This window comes from Magnolia sinica, chromosome 1 (assembly GCF_029962835.1).
Source record: "Magnolia sinica isolate HGM2019 chromosome 1, MsV1, whole genome shotgun sequence".
NCBI classification, from domain to species: domain Eukaryota; kingdom Viridiplantae; phylum Streptophyta; class Magnoliopsida; order Magnoliales; family Magnoliaceae; genus Magnolia; species Magnolia sinica.
Window position 1 is genome coordinate 123,179,409 of NC_080573.1, and position 16,890 is coordinate 123,196,298.

The 16,890-nt window shown below is 41.3% G+C and overlaps 1 protein-coding gene across 1 annotated transcript; it reads left to right on the plus strand.

The window, feature by feature from the left end:
* The first annotated feature begins 8,390 nt into the window (after positions 1–8,390).
* On the plus strand, positions 8,391–9,310 carry LOC131256596 (umecyanin-like). The gene is made up of 2 exons (XM_058257516.1): positions 8,391–8,575; positions 8,803–9,310. Exons 1-2 carry the CDS (start codon positions 8,398–8,400, stop codon positions 9,243–9,245), a joined length of 621 nt encoding a protein of 206 aa, XP_058113499.1. The 5' UTR covers positions 8,391–8,397; the 3' UTR covers positions 9,246–9,310.
* The last annotated feature ends 7,580 nt before the right edge of the window (positions 9,311–16,890 follow it).

Here is a 16,890-nt window from a genome sequence, read left to right on the forward strand (position 1 = left end):
GAGGGGAGTTCTCGCTTTGATACCAATTGATACAGGTATGAACATGATGAGGTCGATTATCGTCTTCCTCCAGGATAACTACTTCGAATCCACGAAGCTTCTCTGAACTCCTCACAGAAACTTCTCGAATCCATGAGAAAAAAAGTAAGAAAATAGAAATAATATTTTAAAAAATTCACAAATTGATTGATAATTGAAATAAACGAGTCTACAACTCTTTAAGTAGGGATACCAAGCCTTGGAAGAAGTTTTAGAATTAAACTACAACTAAATTAAACTCCCTAAAATTCGTAACTTACTATAAATAATAAATTTATTATTTATAGTAAGTGTCCTATGTGGCTTAACCACATTATTCTCCTAATTTTTCTAAACACTTTTTATATTGGACACAACTCCTAAAGCTCAAGGGATGAAGAGTTGTAATTAAACTAAAACTTAGTACTATAAATAGTAAAAACAGAAATAAAATTGATTTTTGACCACCGATGTGATGGAATCTTGCAAATTCAGCGTGGGCAACCTGGCATAGCCGGTTGGTTGGCTAAAGTATCTTCACCTACCCCAAAATCGAGTAATTTATTCCAGTTTGCAAGATATGGTACATCAAGTAACTTATTCTAGTTTGCAAGATATGTATGTTTTATCCCAAAATCATATATGCTACGTCGAGTTACTCATTCCAATTTGTGAGATATGCATGTTTTAAGGTTCTGGCGGTCTTAATGACTTCCACCTCCGATTGGGCCTTCTCTGGTCCATCTTGGACATGAAAGTGTCCGCAGCCCACTTTACATCATAACTGGCATGACTTGAACTGAATTGCATTAGGGTCTCGTATCCAGCATCTTGGATTAATTGGATTTAGGGTTGAGTTATGCCATTGGCGGACTCTTAACTTTTGGGTTTGGCATTCCTTACCTAATCTGCACATGCTGCACCCCTTCTTAATGTTCCAAAGTTTGGATTAACGGCCCGTGAAACAACGGTATACCTGCATGCAAAGGAAAAATTAAATGACAAAAGATTTTTTATTTTATTCTTTTTAGTTTTTTTTTAAATATCCCAAACGGTGAAGCCCATCATGTAGATGAGTACTATGACCTTGAAACATTGACCCCAGATGCCCAATTGTAACAAATCTAGGTTCTCCTAATACAAACTGTTTTTTGCTTTATTGCCACTCGGGAATACCAGCATCCGTTGCCTCACTGGACGAACATGCTGAGATGGTCCAATGATCAGAACCGTCCATGCATGTTTATGATGCTATATGATGCTGGCTACCAACCCCCTCAATAAACTTTCACGAATCGGATGTTCCACTTCACCACTGTGTGGAGATGAACAAGAACATTTAAAAGCAATAAAATAAAATTCAATGGCTCAAATTCATATCCAGAAGTCAAAAGGATCATAGCTTATTTGTGGCAGTACCGAAAAAATAGACGGTTTAGATCATGGGACCATCTCAGCATGTGGGCTCCAATGGAGCCAACGCGTACCCACGATCATAGGCAAAAAGAGAACTCTTATTCAATCACCGTGAAAAAAGGCCCAATCACGTAAAAGAATGTCTTAACGGTGCATCCAATATGATTTTAGGTGAAAATGTAGGGCATTTTTGTAAATTCATGTGCAAGAAGACCCGGACAACCTTCCGAAAAGACCGCAAGTGACTTTCCTGTAATGTAGGCTTACCGTAACCCCCTGTAAACCCCAAACTTTATGGGACGTACCGTGAGATTGGTTTTATATCCATTCCGTCCATTCGTTTTAACATCTCATTTTAGTAAATGAGGTAGACCCAAAAATTAAGTGGGCCACACCACAAATAAACATCAGGGATGGAAACACTTACCATTGAAACCTTCCTGAGGCCCACTTTGATTTTTATATACCATCCAACACGTTCATAAAGTGATTCGGGCTAGAATGAAGGGAAATCACAAATAACAGCTTGATTCAAAACTATTTTGGACCCCGAGAAGGTTTCGATGGTGGGCGTGTAATCCTCACTGTTTCCTTACAGTGTAGCCCGCTTGAGATCTGAATCTCCCTCATGTTTGGGCTCATATCCTTAAATAAGCTGGCGAAACGGATAGAGGGAATGAATATAGACAACCATGACGGAGGGTCCCACAAAGGTTGGTTTAGGGTATTCCAGTACCCCGTGTTACAAGCTAGTGGAGTCCAAAAGACAGATGACCAGTCAGCTTTGGTTTGAGCATGATGGAGAAAGCTGATGATTTTCTCCAGTCCGTTTTACGTCGTCAGAAGACCGTGCCAAAGCCGTCCTGGTCTGTCATGAGAAAAGTAGCGTGGCCATCGACCATACGCCAGTCTTACCAGCGTTTCTGGACGAGCTCAGCTATAAATACCCAGGTCTGTATTCTCCCTTCTCATCCCACTTTCAGAGAGAGAGAGAGAGAGAGGGTGACGCAGGGGAGGACGTGAGGTCGAGCACCGTCTTCCTCAAGAGGATAACTATTCCGAATCCACGGAACTTCTCTGGACTCCTCACAGAGACTTCTCGAATCCACGAGGAAAGAAAGCAGAAAATAAAAATAAATTCTAATAAATTCGAAATTGATTGATGAATGATTAAAATCGAGTTCACAACCCTTTAAATAAAGGTATCAAGCAATGGGAAAGAAATCATAATCAAACTACAACTCAAACTCCTAGAATCCGCGACTTACTATAAATAGTAAACTTACTATTTATAGACAGTCGTGATGTCTACTAGTGCGCAAGGTTTTCGGCCAAAAATAGTAAGTGTCCTATTTGGCTTCACCAAACTGTTCCCCTAATTATTCTAAGCTCTTTTCACGTTGGGCGCAACTCCTAAAACCCAACGGATGAAGAGTTATAATCAAACTAAAACTTACTATTTATAGTAAAAACGAAATTAAAACAGGGAAACGACCGTCAATCAAGGGGTTTTTCGCAATTCCGGGCGGCGTAACCCGGCATAGCGGGGTTGGTTGGCTAAAGTAGCTCGTTCTACCCCAAAATCATATATTTTACGTTAGATAACTCATTTCAGATTGCGAGATATGCCCGATCTAAGGTCCGATGGTCCGGATCACTTCTGTCGTCGACCGGGCCTTTTCTGATCCATCTTGGCCATGAAACTGTCCGCGACCCGCTCTACATCAGTCCCCTCCACTTCAAAAGAACTCGTCCTCGAGTTCTCATCATGCGCTGGTTCATGATACTCGAACAAGTCCGCGACGTTGAAAGTCCGTGAGATCGCCATGTCATCTGGAAGATCAACAACATAAGCGTTGTCATTGATCTTTCGGATGATTGGTACCGGTCCAATCTTTTTATTCTTCAACTTGTTGTACGTTCCGGTCGGAAATCGTTCTTTGCGCAGATGGACCATTACTTGGTCCCCCACCTCGAACACTTTTTGTCGCCGATGCTTGTCCGCTTGCTCCTTATACTTTTCGTTCGAGGCATGTAGCTTGGTTTGTACCTCCGCATGAATGCCCATGATCTTGTCAGCCATATGGTCCGCTACAATGCTTATGCCTGAGAGCTTGGGTAGAGGGACTAAGTCTAGTGTGTGGCGAGGTACTCATCCATAAATAACCTGGAACGGGGATTTTCCTGTCGAGCGGTTCACCATGTTGTTGAATGCAAACTCCGCTTAAGACAAAGCCAAATCCCACTGCTTCGGTTTTTCTCTTGAAATACATCGAAGGAGGTTTCCCAACATGCGATTCACAACCTCAGTTTGACCGTCAATCTGTGGGTGGTAGGCGCTGCTGAACTGAAGTCGTGTATCCAATCGAGTCCACAAAGTCCGCCAAAAGTGGCTTATGAACTTCGTGTCACAGTCAGAAGTAATAGTCTTGGGAACCCCGTGTAGCCGCACAATTTCTCTGAAGAATAGATTCGCCACGTGTGTTGCATCGAGAGTCTTCTTGCATGGAATAAAGTGCGCCATCTTGGAGAAACGATCTACTACCACGAACACTGAATCCATGCCACATTGTGTTCATGGGAGACCAAGCATGAAGTCCATAAATAAATCCTCCCAAGGGCCGTCAAGCAAGGGTAACGGGGTGTAGAGGTCCGTATTATGAGATTTTCCCTTAGAGGTCTCACAAATATAACAACGTTGGACTGCCTTTCCCATATCACGTACCAATTGCGGCCAGTAATACTGTTCTTCCATAAGAGCTCGCATCTTGTCTCGCCCAAGGTGTCCACTGAGGCCACCTCCATGTAGCTCTTGGATTATCTGTTCCCTTAGCGAACTGTTTGGGATGCACAATCGATTTTACTTGAAAAGGAACCCGTCTTGCATATGTAAGTCGCCGGGGTGATCTTCTTGGCATCTAACCCATGCGTCCTTGAAGTCGTCGTCATCGGCATATATGTCTTTGAGGCGCTCGAACCTGATAACCTCATTGCTCATAGTAACTAACAAAGTTACACAGTGACTCAGTGCATTAGTTACTTTGTTCTGTTGCCCTGACTTATGTTTTAGTACGAACGTGAATTCCTGCAAAAACGAGATCCATCTAGCATGCACACGGTTAATGTTAGCTTGACTATTAATGAATTTGAGAGCTTGATGGTCCGTGTAAAGTATGAATTCCCTTTAAATCAAATAATGTTGCCAGTGTCGCAGTGCCTGGACCACCGCGTATAACTCGATCTCATATGTAGACCACTTCTTGCGTGCATCGCTAAGTTTCTCACTGTAGAAGGCTACCGGCCTACCTTCTTGAGACAAAACTCCCCCAATTTTGACATATGAGGTATCACATTCGACTTCAAACAGTTTGTCGAAGTTGGGAAGTACAAGAACCAGGGTCGTGGATAATCTGCGCTTGATTTCAGCAAAGCTCCTATCAGCTTCATCAGTCCACTAAAACTGCCTTTTCTTCATGCAATCTGTGATTGGTGACACAATGGTATTGAAATTTTTTATGAACAATGATAGAATGTCTCCAGTTCATGAAAACTTCGCATTTCGTGAATATTTGTAGAAACTGGCCATTCTTTGATTGCCTTCACCTTTTCCTCATCCACCCGAATGCCTGTGGATGTTATGACAAAACCCAAGAACAATAGGCTATTAGTCATGAAGCTACACTTTTTTAAATTGAGATACAGTTTATTTTTAGTGAGCACTTGAAGGACCTTCTTGAGGTGTTCCATATGGGTGGTTTCATCTTGACTGTATATCAAAATATCATCGAAATAAACCAGAACGAACCGCCCAATGAAAGGTTTTAGAACTTGGTTCATTAATCTCATAAATGTGCTAGGCGCATTCGAAAGACCGAAGGGCATGACCATCCATTTGTATAATCCTTCCTTGGTCTTAAAGGCCGTTTTCCACTCATCACCCGACTGTATTCGAATTTGATGGTAGCCGCTTCTTAGGTCCAATTTAGAGAATATTTTTGCACCCTTAGTATGTTCAGCATATCGTCCAACCATGGTAAAGGAAACCTGTATTTTATGGTGATTTTGTTGATGGCTCGGTTGTCGACACACACATGCCAACTCGCATCTTTTTTTGGAGTTAATAGAGCTGGTACAGCACATGGACTCATGCTCTCTTGAATAAGACCCTTACGGATCAACTCCTTTACTTGTCCCTGTAGAATCTCGCACTCATTCGAACTCATTTGATAATGGGGACGATTATGTAAACTGGACCTAGGGACAAAGTCGATATGGTGTTGGATATCCCGCATGGGGGGTAACCCATCGGGAAGGTCATCGGGCCAGATTTCTTTGAATTCATGTATCATGGGCCTTAGTCTTTTAGGGATGTTGGTAGACTTGAGTTCTTCCCCTTTTACAATTAATGCATAAGTCTGTCCTGTTTCCTTTGATTCTTCCACGAAGTCCCGTATGGTTAAGAGAAAACGGCCCTCCACTTTAGAAGTTTCAGGTGGTCCCTCTGGATCCATAGGGGCCAATATGGTCTTTCGACCGTCCTTGACGAAGATATATATATTATCTCGCCCTTTATGAGTGGCATCACAGTCAGATTGCCAGGGCCGACCGAGTAGTATGTGACATGCTTCCATGTCGACCACATCACATACTACTTCATCCTTATAATGTTTGCCAATTGAAAAGGATATGGTGCACCGTTCAGTTACCTTTGTTTCGCTGACCTTCTTGATCCAACCGATTGTATATAGAGAGGGATGACGCTCCGTTTTCAATTGTAATTTTTCCACCATGACCTTGGAGACGATGTTCTCGCTACTCCCACTATCAATGATCACGTCGCAAACCTTTCGATTCACCGTACACCTAGTGCGGAAGATGTTATGCCGCTGTGGATGCACTTCTTTTCTTGGCGCATATAATAGTCGCCTCACGACAAGCGACTCGCCGTGATCTTGCTGAATCCAACCTGAATCATCTGCCTCGTCCTCGGTGGTATGCTCCTGTTCTTCAATATCGGGATCTCATAAGCGTTATCGGCACTACCATCATTGATGGTGAGGTTTGCCACTTTTCGGGACAAGTATTTGATAGGTGGCGTAGTTGGCTAACGATAGCAATTATCGGGCCTTGGCCGAGCATAAGGGTTCGGGATTCTACTTGGACCGGCGTCGATACGCCCCTTTGTGGTCTAGCTTGCCCACTTCCACGATCTCGGTTCTCAAACGTAGGAGGTTGAGTGCGTGCTCTATGGGCTCCTTCCCCTTAGGCTGTGCAGTTCCACGAGGCGGACTGCCACAGGAATCCTTGCAGGAGGATAGGTCCGTGTGTTAGGGCGTTCAAGTTCTACTGCACGAGTAGCCAACTTGATCGCATCATTCATCGTCAAGGGAGTGCATCTGGACCCGATCCTGGATAGCCATACGCAATCCACCGTTGAATCGGGCGACTTGCTGCGATTCAGTCTCGACCAAATCGTTACGCGCCGCCAGGCGGTAAAATTCTTCTGCGTATTCTCTCACCGACCGACTACCTTGTCGACAATTTTGGTATTGTTGGAATAATACCTGATCGTAATCGCTAGGGAGGAATCGGGCACGTAGTAGCTGCTTCATCCGCTGCCAGGTGCGGATTGGTGCTTTCGTCTGCCTGGTTTGCGCGAGTTGCAGTTGTTCCCACCACGCTAAAGCTCCTCCTTTCAACTTGTAGGCCACAAGCTTGACCTTCTTTACTTCAGGGATGTCCATATAGTCAAAAAATCGCTCAACTTCAGAAAGCCAATCGAGAAAATCCTCAATGTGTAGTTGGCCATTGAAGCTAGGAATATCAACCCTCATCTTGAATTCTCGATCCGTTCGATCTACTCGATCGCCGCCATGTCTGGGGTGTTGGAAGAGTATGTCGTCGATTTCCTCCTCACTGGAGCCCCCTTCCTCAGGAATGACCCTTGGATGCACTGTCGGTACTATCCTGCGATCAGGGCGATTAATTGGGGGTGGAGGATTGCCACCAAGAACACGGAGTTGCCTTAGGTTTTCCGCCAAGAGATCCGCTATGCGGTCGATGGAAGCCTGCAGCCCTTGCATGGCTTGCTGATTCTCTCGTTGCGCTACTTCGAAAGCTGCCGCCGTTAAAGGTAAATTCCCTGGAGCACCGCCCATGGGATTGTTGCCCGACCCGTCGTTAGAAGCCATCAATCCGAGGAGAAACCTTGCTTTGATACCAAACTGACGCAGGGGAGGACGTGAGGTCGAGCACCGTCTTCCTCAAGAGGATAACTATTCCGAATCCACGGAACTTCTCTGGACTCCTCACAGAGACTTCTCGAATCCACGAGGAAAGAAAGCAGAAAATAGAAATAAATTCTAATAAATTCGAAATTGATTGATGAATGATTAAAATCGAGTTCACAACCCTTTAAATAAGGGTATCAAGCAATGGGAAAGAAATCATAATCAAACTACAACTCAAACTCCTAGAATCCGCGACTTACTATAAATAGTAAACTTACTATTTATAGACGGTCGTGATGTCTACTAGTGCGCAAGGTTTTCGGCCAAAAATAGTAAGTGTCCTATTTGGCTTCACCAAACTGTTCCCCTAATTATTCTAAGCTCTTTTCACGTTGGGCGCAACTGTTAAAGCCCAACGGATGAAGAGTTATAATCAAACTAAAACTTACTATTTATAGTAAAAACGAAATTAAAACAGGGAAACGACCGTCAATCAAGGGGTTTTTTCGCAATTCCGGGCGGCGCAACCCGGCATAGCGGGGTTGGTTGGCTAAAGTAGCTCGTTCTACCCCAAAATCATATATTTTACGTTAGCTAACTCATTCCGGATTGCGAGATACGCCCGATCTAAGGTCCGATGGTCTGGATCACTTCTGTCGTCGACCGGGCCTTTTCTGATCCATCTTGGCCATGAAACTGTCCGCGACCCGCTCTACATCAGAGGGAGAGAGAGATGGGTTATTACATGGGTTTGATTGGGTGTGTGGTTATAGTCTCCTTGCTTAAATTCACTGCTGCCGGGACAACTCATGTTGTAGGTGGCGATTTGGGATGGACCATCCCAGCATCGGGAGCTCAGTTCTACGTTAACTGGGCTGCACCCAAAACGTTCATGCATGGCGACACTCTATGTACGGCCTCTTATTTCACCATCATCATCATCTTCTTCTTCTTCAATGTCTTAGCTGTTTTCATGAAAGGGTCATATGATCTCAACATATTTAATAACATATGCATAAATATCAAACAAAAACTAGTTTTCATCTTCTGTTTACATTCATATAATATGAATTTCGATACTTGAGTGAGATTTATTCAAAACCACATCACAAGTGACTACATTTTCTTTTGTTTGCAGCCTTCAATTTCAATGCTCAGATGCATGACATCGCCCAAGTAACAAAGGTCGACTACGATGCCTGTACTTACGCTAATCCCATCGGTGCCATCATAAGAACGAGCCCAGCTAATGTTCCTCTCAACTCCACCGGTGAGCACTACTACGTCTGCACATTCCAGGGGCACTGTGCAGCAGGCCAGAAGCTGGCCATTAATGTTGTCTCCTCCGGTACTGTCGCCCCATCACCAACACCAACAGTTACCACTGGGCCATCAGCCCCACCTACAGGATCCACTGAACTTCCATGCCCGCCCGACATTCCAACGACCCCATCTCTCCCACCGATGAAATTCACAGGCCCTTCAGCCCCACCGACAATGGAGCCCGCCTCTGCATCTTCTCTTGCAGTCAGTTTCGGAGTTATGGGGTTGATCATGATTTTGTCTGTGATCTTCGTTTAGACACAGTATCTACCAGAATGTAGGCTGAGAGCTCACGGATTTCCATATGTTTTTTTATTTATTTTTTATTTTTTTAAAATTATTATTTGTATTTGTTTTATTTGGTAGTTCGACTACCTCGTTAATGTTAATTTTACTGGATTACATTCATCTCGCTCCACTGATTGAGACACCGGCGCATGTTTTATTCATTAGGTTATTAAGTTGATTTGCCTGATATATACATTTACATCGTGTGGATGTTATTATTTTATGCATGTTATGTAAATGTAGACACGTTATAGTCAATAGTGAGATGTTTCCAATAATCCTCCGGTAATGGCTTGTTGGCTTCTCTCACGCTTTAGACGATTGTGCTAAATATAGACAACTGGTTGGTACATAATGAGATGCACATGCATAAGATATGTACGATCCACTCTTACTTGTGATCGAGATTAGCACAATTAGCTCCATATATTATGAGATTGGCACAATTGGCTCCATATACGTCCATATTGTGTAAGCCTATGAGTTTCAGTGGAGATAGATCATTGCTTGATTGAGTAGATCAAGTGTGACGATCATGGATATTAAAAATGCTTGATCATTCATAAGCATCAAACAAAGCTACACAAACTGTGCGTGACATTGCTTGCTGGCTATAAAAATAAATAAATAAATAAATTAAAAAAAAAGGATTATTAACAAAATGCACTATCACCTTAATTTATAATCATTTTGAATTACCATTCACAAATAATAGATCAATTCCAATTCTATTGTTGTACGAGTTTGTGAGCTTTGCATTAAGGCGTGCTACTTTAGTGCACATTCTTAAAGTCATCTATACAAATTTAATAGAGTTTGGATGTGCACTGAAAAATCAATCGAGTGAAGATCAAATGGTGTAGATGAATTAGTGAAAGATCATAAATGATCACACAATGATGATGGTGCATAAGAGACTTATACAGTTGATCAATTGCACGTCTCATTTTTATAAGCAATTTTGAAAAGCCATTTAAAATTAGACATTGAATATTTTCAAATGGGCTTTAATTGATCAAATTTGCAATTTATAAAATCCATTTGATCTTAAAAGTAGATAGGTGACACAATTGTTTTATTCAGGAAAAAAAAAAACACATTCATTGCATTTGAGCGTGCTCCAACCTTTCTGCATTTAAAATTAGACATTGAATATTTTCAAATGGGCTTTAATTGATCAAATTTGCAATCTATAAAATCCATTTGATCTTAAAAGTAGATAGGTGACACAATTGTTTTATTCAGGAAAAAAAAACACATTCATTGCATTTGAGTGTGCTCCAACCTTTCTGTAAAAAAGAAGAAAAAAGATGAAAAAAAGAAGAAGAAGAAGACACAAACAAAAAGAAAAGGAGGAGAAGAAGAAGACAAAAACAAAAAGAGAAGAAGAAGAAGAAGAAGAAGAAGAATGCCATTTAGTAGTTGGAGCTTGGGATGTTGCTAGTGTGCTTTTTGAATTTGGTAAGAAATCATCTTCTAAAGAGCATCATAGTCTAAGAGATCTCACATTGGACCAATCGTATTGGATGGTATACATTAGATATTTTCTTTCAAGAAGGAGCATTATATTTTTGTACACCTCATGACTATAGAACATTGAAGAAATTGGAGTTGTTCACTAATTGGTCGGATCTATAGAAGAAGCATATACGTGTTGGGAATTAGTTTAAGACACTCCTCTCCTCGTTTTTAATTTTTTAATTTTTTTTTTCCTTATAAACCAGGGAAGTATTGTTTCAAGCATATATCCTCTTGAAACCCTAACCTCAGATAACCCTCTCCCATTCTATCCTATCGGAGAGAAACCCTAACCTTACAGAAGTCCACCATATATATCGTATATATATATAGTGTCTCTTCCTATTTGTTATTCACATGGGATCAACGCTATATATGAGACATTTTTCGGCCGGGGAAGGCAGAAGAAGCTCCCCACGCCTATCATATACCCCTGCTACACAGATACTCAACTCTAGCAAACAAAAGGCGGAACTCTCTAAAGTTAGGATTTCCTGATATTCCCTAGCCCCACCTTATCAAGGAAGACATCTCCCCAGATTTGGGGTGAGACTAGCGATAAGTAGCTGAACGTGACGGTCTCCTGCGAGCCGCTTCCCAGTTTTGCAAAGGAGTTGGCCACTCCATTTGCCTCCCTGACTATATGGTCTTCCTATTTGTAGTTAAGAATCAAATTCGCTAGCGGTCTTTCCATCACCTTAATGAAAAGAAGGCAATAATTTTGGTTACAAATTCGAGGTAAATCATTCTTGAAAACTCTCTCCAATATATTTTTTTGTCTTTCATATTGCCTCCTTCATGATCCAGCATGTGTTGGCTCCCATTGAGGCACTCATGTTGAGTGGTTGGATGATCCTAACCTTGTTGTGTTAGAAAAAAGAAAGACCCTTACTTGTAGGCCTTTTTTTTTTTTTTTTCTTGAAAGGAGGGAGCACACCACCTCTAGCTTTGCTTACTAGTTGTAGGCTTTATGCCATACCAGTTCCCTCAAGAAACCACCAATGATTGGATAATTGTGACAATTACTGTGTAAAGATAAATTTAGCATGAAAATATTTCCCTCAACTGGAATTCAACTCTGGAAATCCAAAGTTCAGAGAGATGACCGAGTGGTTGATAGCTCCTGATCATCACTAAAGTATTTATTTATTGGATAATAGCTTATTATGATTGTAACAAAGATATGGACATTTAAATCATCACCATCTCAAAAGATAATCGTGATTGTTTACCATATATACAATGTCCACATATATTAAAATCAAAATTTTTAAATGTAGGAATCGAACAAAGATTAGAAAGTACATTCCTACCGTGCTCGCTCATGTGGCCTAGGCATGCACGCCACAAATGTGCTGATGTGGCCACTCTGCTATAGGCCCTGCAACTCCACTCATTTCAATATTCCCAATTGGCTTGTAAAGGTTATCACGTTGTAATTTCATAATAATGAGTGCCCTATTTGAAACCTTCAAGATATGATTAAATCCGGTGAACTTGAACCAAAGTGCCTTAAGAACCCCTAGAGATATTAGATTCTTCCTTAGATCAGGAAGGTGTCTCACGTCTGTCAGAATATACTCCATCCTATCAAACATCTTGATGTGCACCGATTTGATACCAACCACCTTACAGGTAATGTCTTTGCATAAACACCTGGCCACCATTGTATTCGATGTAACTGGTTAATCAATTCCAATGAGAGGTCATGTGGTATGAAGTCCTTGAATCTAAAATCCACTCGTTGTCCCGGATTTGGATGTGTACAATATGTCGCCCGCCTCCTAACTAGATTCCACTATATTACCATCCCTCAACAAATTATTTGACTTCTCTACTTTCTATGTTTTAAGATTCCGATAATCCTTCTTAAATTTTATTTTATTTTATTTTTTTTTTAAAATGATGCCTATATTTATTCCTTAACCAATAAAACCTTTACATGGACATACTCTTCGGGCGGCTACCCGACAGCAAAAAACCTCAAGGCCACCTATCATTTTGATATACACTGACCCCAGTGAAGGGCTTATAAACCCCCTTAAAACTCTCTAATGGTTCCCAGACCTACTTTATCTAACAAAAAGAGACCCCTGATGATAAGGGGAAGGTCAGAGACCTTAGAATAAAACTTGTTCCCCTGCCTTCTCTAGCCAAGCCATCAGCCGGGCCATTCCCTTCCCTCGGGACATGGATGAATTCAACGTAATACCTTTTTTCCAGTCCTTCTATTCTAAATAACCAGAACCTCCATTTCCATGCCATTTGAGACTGCCTCTTCATGGCATACATCATAAAAAACGAGTTCCGATTCAACCACGACCTTAGGCAACCCAAAATTCACACAAAGATTCAGCCCATCGTGCACCGTTCTAAGCTCCACGCTGTTGTTGGACCCCACCCCATATCCTATGGAAAAAGCGAATAAAAGGTTTCCATTGGCATCTCTGCAGAGGCCTCCTCCGTTGGACACCCTTGGGTTTCCTATAGCAGACCCGTCCACATTCAACTTAGTTTAAAACTCCCCCAGTCTTGCCCACTTCCAACAATCCTTCTTCTTATGCCCCAACTTTCCACAATTCCAGCACTTTGTATTCCCTTTGCCCTTCAACTTGGACCTAAATCATGAATTTTCCTTCTCCTGCTGAGAAGCTCTTTTCCTAGCAACCAACACATCCATAGAGGAACCCCCCATAACTGTCATTTTGTCTTAACTTCTTCGAATGAATGGCTGAGATAATAGTGATATCAATGGTTTCCCTATCGTGGCACATAGTGTCTATGAGATTCTCATACAACTTTAGAAGAGAATTCAATAAGATTAGGACTTGGTCTTCTTTATTAATCTTCACATCCATACTCGTCAACTTGCAAAGTAATTGATTAAATATGCTAATGTGTTCGTTAAGATCCGACCATTTTTCCATTTTCAAACTTTAGAATTGTTTTTAAGATATAGACGATCACTAAGAGATTTCGCCATGTACAAGCTTTCTAACTTCGTCCAAAGCAATCCCTGGAGACTTTTTAAATGTCATCCTTTCAGATATACCGTCAGAGGGTAACATGGCCCTCATGGTGACCCCATAGTCAAGGGGATCCCACCCGATGGAGCCCCTAGGCCTGATGGATTTACGGGGGCCTTCTTCCTAGCTTTTTAGGAGATTGTGGGCCACGATATTCTTAAAGCTACTCATTTCCTTTTCCATGGAGGAGCCCTTCCTAGGGCCTTCACTGCTACCCCTATCTGCCTCATTCCAAAGTTGCCATCCCAAGATAAATTCTCTGACTTCCGTGCCATCAATCTTTGCAATTGTATTTACAATTTTTTTGCTAAATTAATTGCTAATAGACTTGCTGGTATTCTTCCAAAAAAAAAAAAAATTTCGTCCAAAGCCCTGAGACGATCTTCTGATCAAGGACATTATAAAAGACATCATCTGACAAACATAATTGGATCGAGGTAATTGCCCTCTGATTAAGTTTTTTCCACTCTTCATTGCTCAAAGTCGCAGGATACTTCGTTGTACCAAGGAGTGTCTGTTGTAATTCTTGTTGAACTAGAAGGTTTCTCATCTTCACCTTTTATAATTTAAAGTTATTTTTCTTGGTGAACTTCCCTGTCTCATACTTTACGTTGATACCTTCATCGTCATGTTTCACATTCAATGTTGAATCCCAACATATAACTCTAATACCACTTGTTGAGAGTTATGGAAGTAAACTCCGAATTCTAATTACACAAACAAAAGATAAACACAAATAAAGCAAACCAGAGAACACACAATTTTATGTGGAAAAAAAACCATGACACAAAGTGATGAGTAATTCATTCTGAAAATGAAAGTACAAGAGATAAATTAACTTACAAATGTGGAAACCCATTTTTTTCCTTTCAAAACTTTAAAAATGATTTAGCTCTTCTTGTTTTCCCATGTTTTACCCTAATCATATATTACAATACTCATATATATATAATGTTACAACTGGAATGGAAGATAAATTGCACAGAATTATGCAAAACCGGTCATGCCATCGATCTAAGCATTAATTGATGGACATTGATCGAGTCTCCATTTCCGATCAATTGAACATGCTTAAAAGTATCCAAAGAGTTAACATGAAAATTTTGAATTATCTCGATTGCTCGAACCTCCAAGGTTGATCAATCGAACTTATCTAAAACTGTCCAGAAATCAATCTGTTTAATCTGAAATAGGATTGTGTACCGAGTTACTCAGTACGCTTTTATCGTACTGAGTAAACGTAGTTGGGCCTACTATGAATGTATGTGGGTTATCCATGCCGTCCATCCATTTTTCGAGATCATTTTAGTGATTGAGTCTAAAATAGAAGTATTCCCAAAGCTCAAGTGGATGACACTATAAGAAACAATGCGAATAATGACTTCCACCGTTGAAACCTTGCTAGGGCCCACAGTGATTTTTATTTGTCATCCAACCTATTCATAAGATTACGCAGACATGGATGAAGGTAAAAAACAAATATCGGCTTGATCCAAAACTTCTATGGCCCCAAGAAATTTTCAACGGTAGAATTTCAATTCACACTATTTCTCGTGGTGAGGTCAACTTGAGATTTGGATTTATCTCATTTTTTGAATGAAGCCATAAAATTATCCGTTAAAATGGATGGATGGAGTAGATAAAATATGCAAATCACGCTGAGTTACTCAATACGCAATCCGCTTCCGTTTAATCCAGGTTTACTCTATTGATTGAGCAGTCTATTCGAACGATCAAAACTTCCTATTTCTGCACATATTAAAGACATCCAGACAACAACACCCACCATAGAAACTTCACATGGAGTGTGGTGTCCACTATAATGTGTCTACCATCCAAATCGTTCATCAGAAGACCCCCACCGTGATGAAGGGCCAGACCAGAACGAAGGACATTGAAAAACACAGGCGAGCCCAACTGAGTAAATCCCTAAGGTTTAGGTGTGATTGTGCATTTGATCCCTGCGGTGTGTCCACACTTGAATTTTGGATCAGGATTATTACGAGGGTGTCCAGTGAACATGGCATCAAAAGGGTAGGATTCACCGTAGACGGAGAATGGGCCGAAAATCTCATATTCATGGACGTTTGCTTGTCCAATTTGAAGCGGGGCTAGTTTTGATTTCAACGTCCATTTAGATGCTTCTAGTCCTTAATCGACCAGGATCATCTGCCAATTGTATATGACCCATCTAACATGTTAGGGAAGTAAAATGGTCAGCGTCCAGATTCTGATAGGAAAGGAAGCCGGTTGAGATCAGTGATCCACATCTGTGTGAATATTAGGCTATTCTTCATTCAAAGGGGGATTGGGCACCGCAATTTAGTCGGTATAGATTGATCTGATCGCAGTGGGAAAACTTCATTGACTAAGTACTTTTTTCTTTTTTTTTTTCATTGACCAAGTACACGTGTACAGCTTTCATGCAATAATATTGTGGTGGCGGGTTGCAAATCGTCCGGTTGACAATCCCAAGCCCGAATAAGTCAACCGTCAAGTGCTGACCTTGGACCAATCAAGTGGTCTTGATGCAGGTGACCTTTTACACGCGTTTGAGAGAATGGTGTAACGTTCATCGACTAACAATGAGATCCGCTACAGAACGGTCCGGTCAATATACTTGTATACAATAATGAAGGGTGGATAAGACACCAATGCAGCGCAAATCTCCGAGATTGAGGCCATGGATCAGGTGGAGCCTAACTTCAATATCGTTTAGCTTAAAAATCAAGCTGAACCATTCATGAGTTGTGGCACGCTTGTTCGAGAAAAACGGACATTATGAAAGAATGATGGCCAGCGGTTCCAAACTTAGATGTATGGTCGACAATATTAGTGGACCAACCTGATTTTTCTTTTCAATTTCATGGTGGCTCCAATCAATAAATGGATAGGATCTTGTATATGTGTGCCAGATCAGGCCATCCATCAGGTTTTCAACAATATTAGTCTTATAGATCAAGCCGGGCCTCTCGTCCGCTGTGGAACGTGTTTATACGAGAAAAATTGACAGTGAGAAACATACCCATGGTCAATTTTTGATGAACGCGTGTGACCCGCTTGGTTATGGA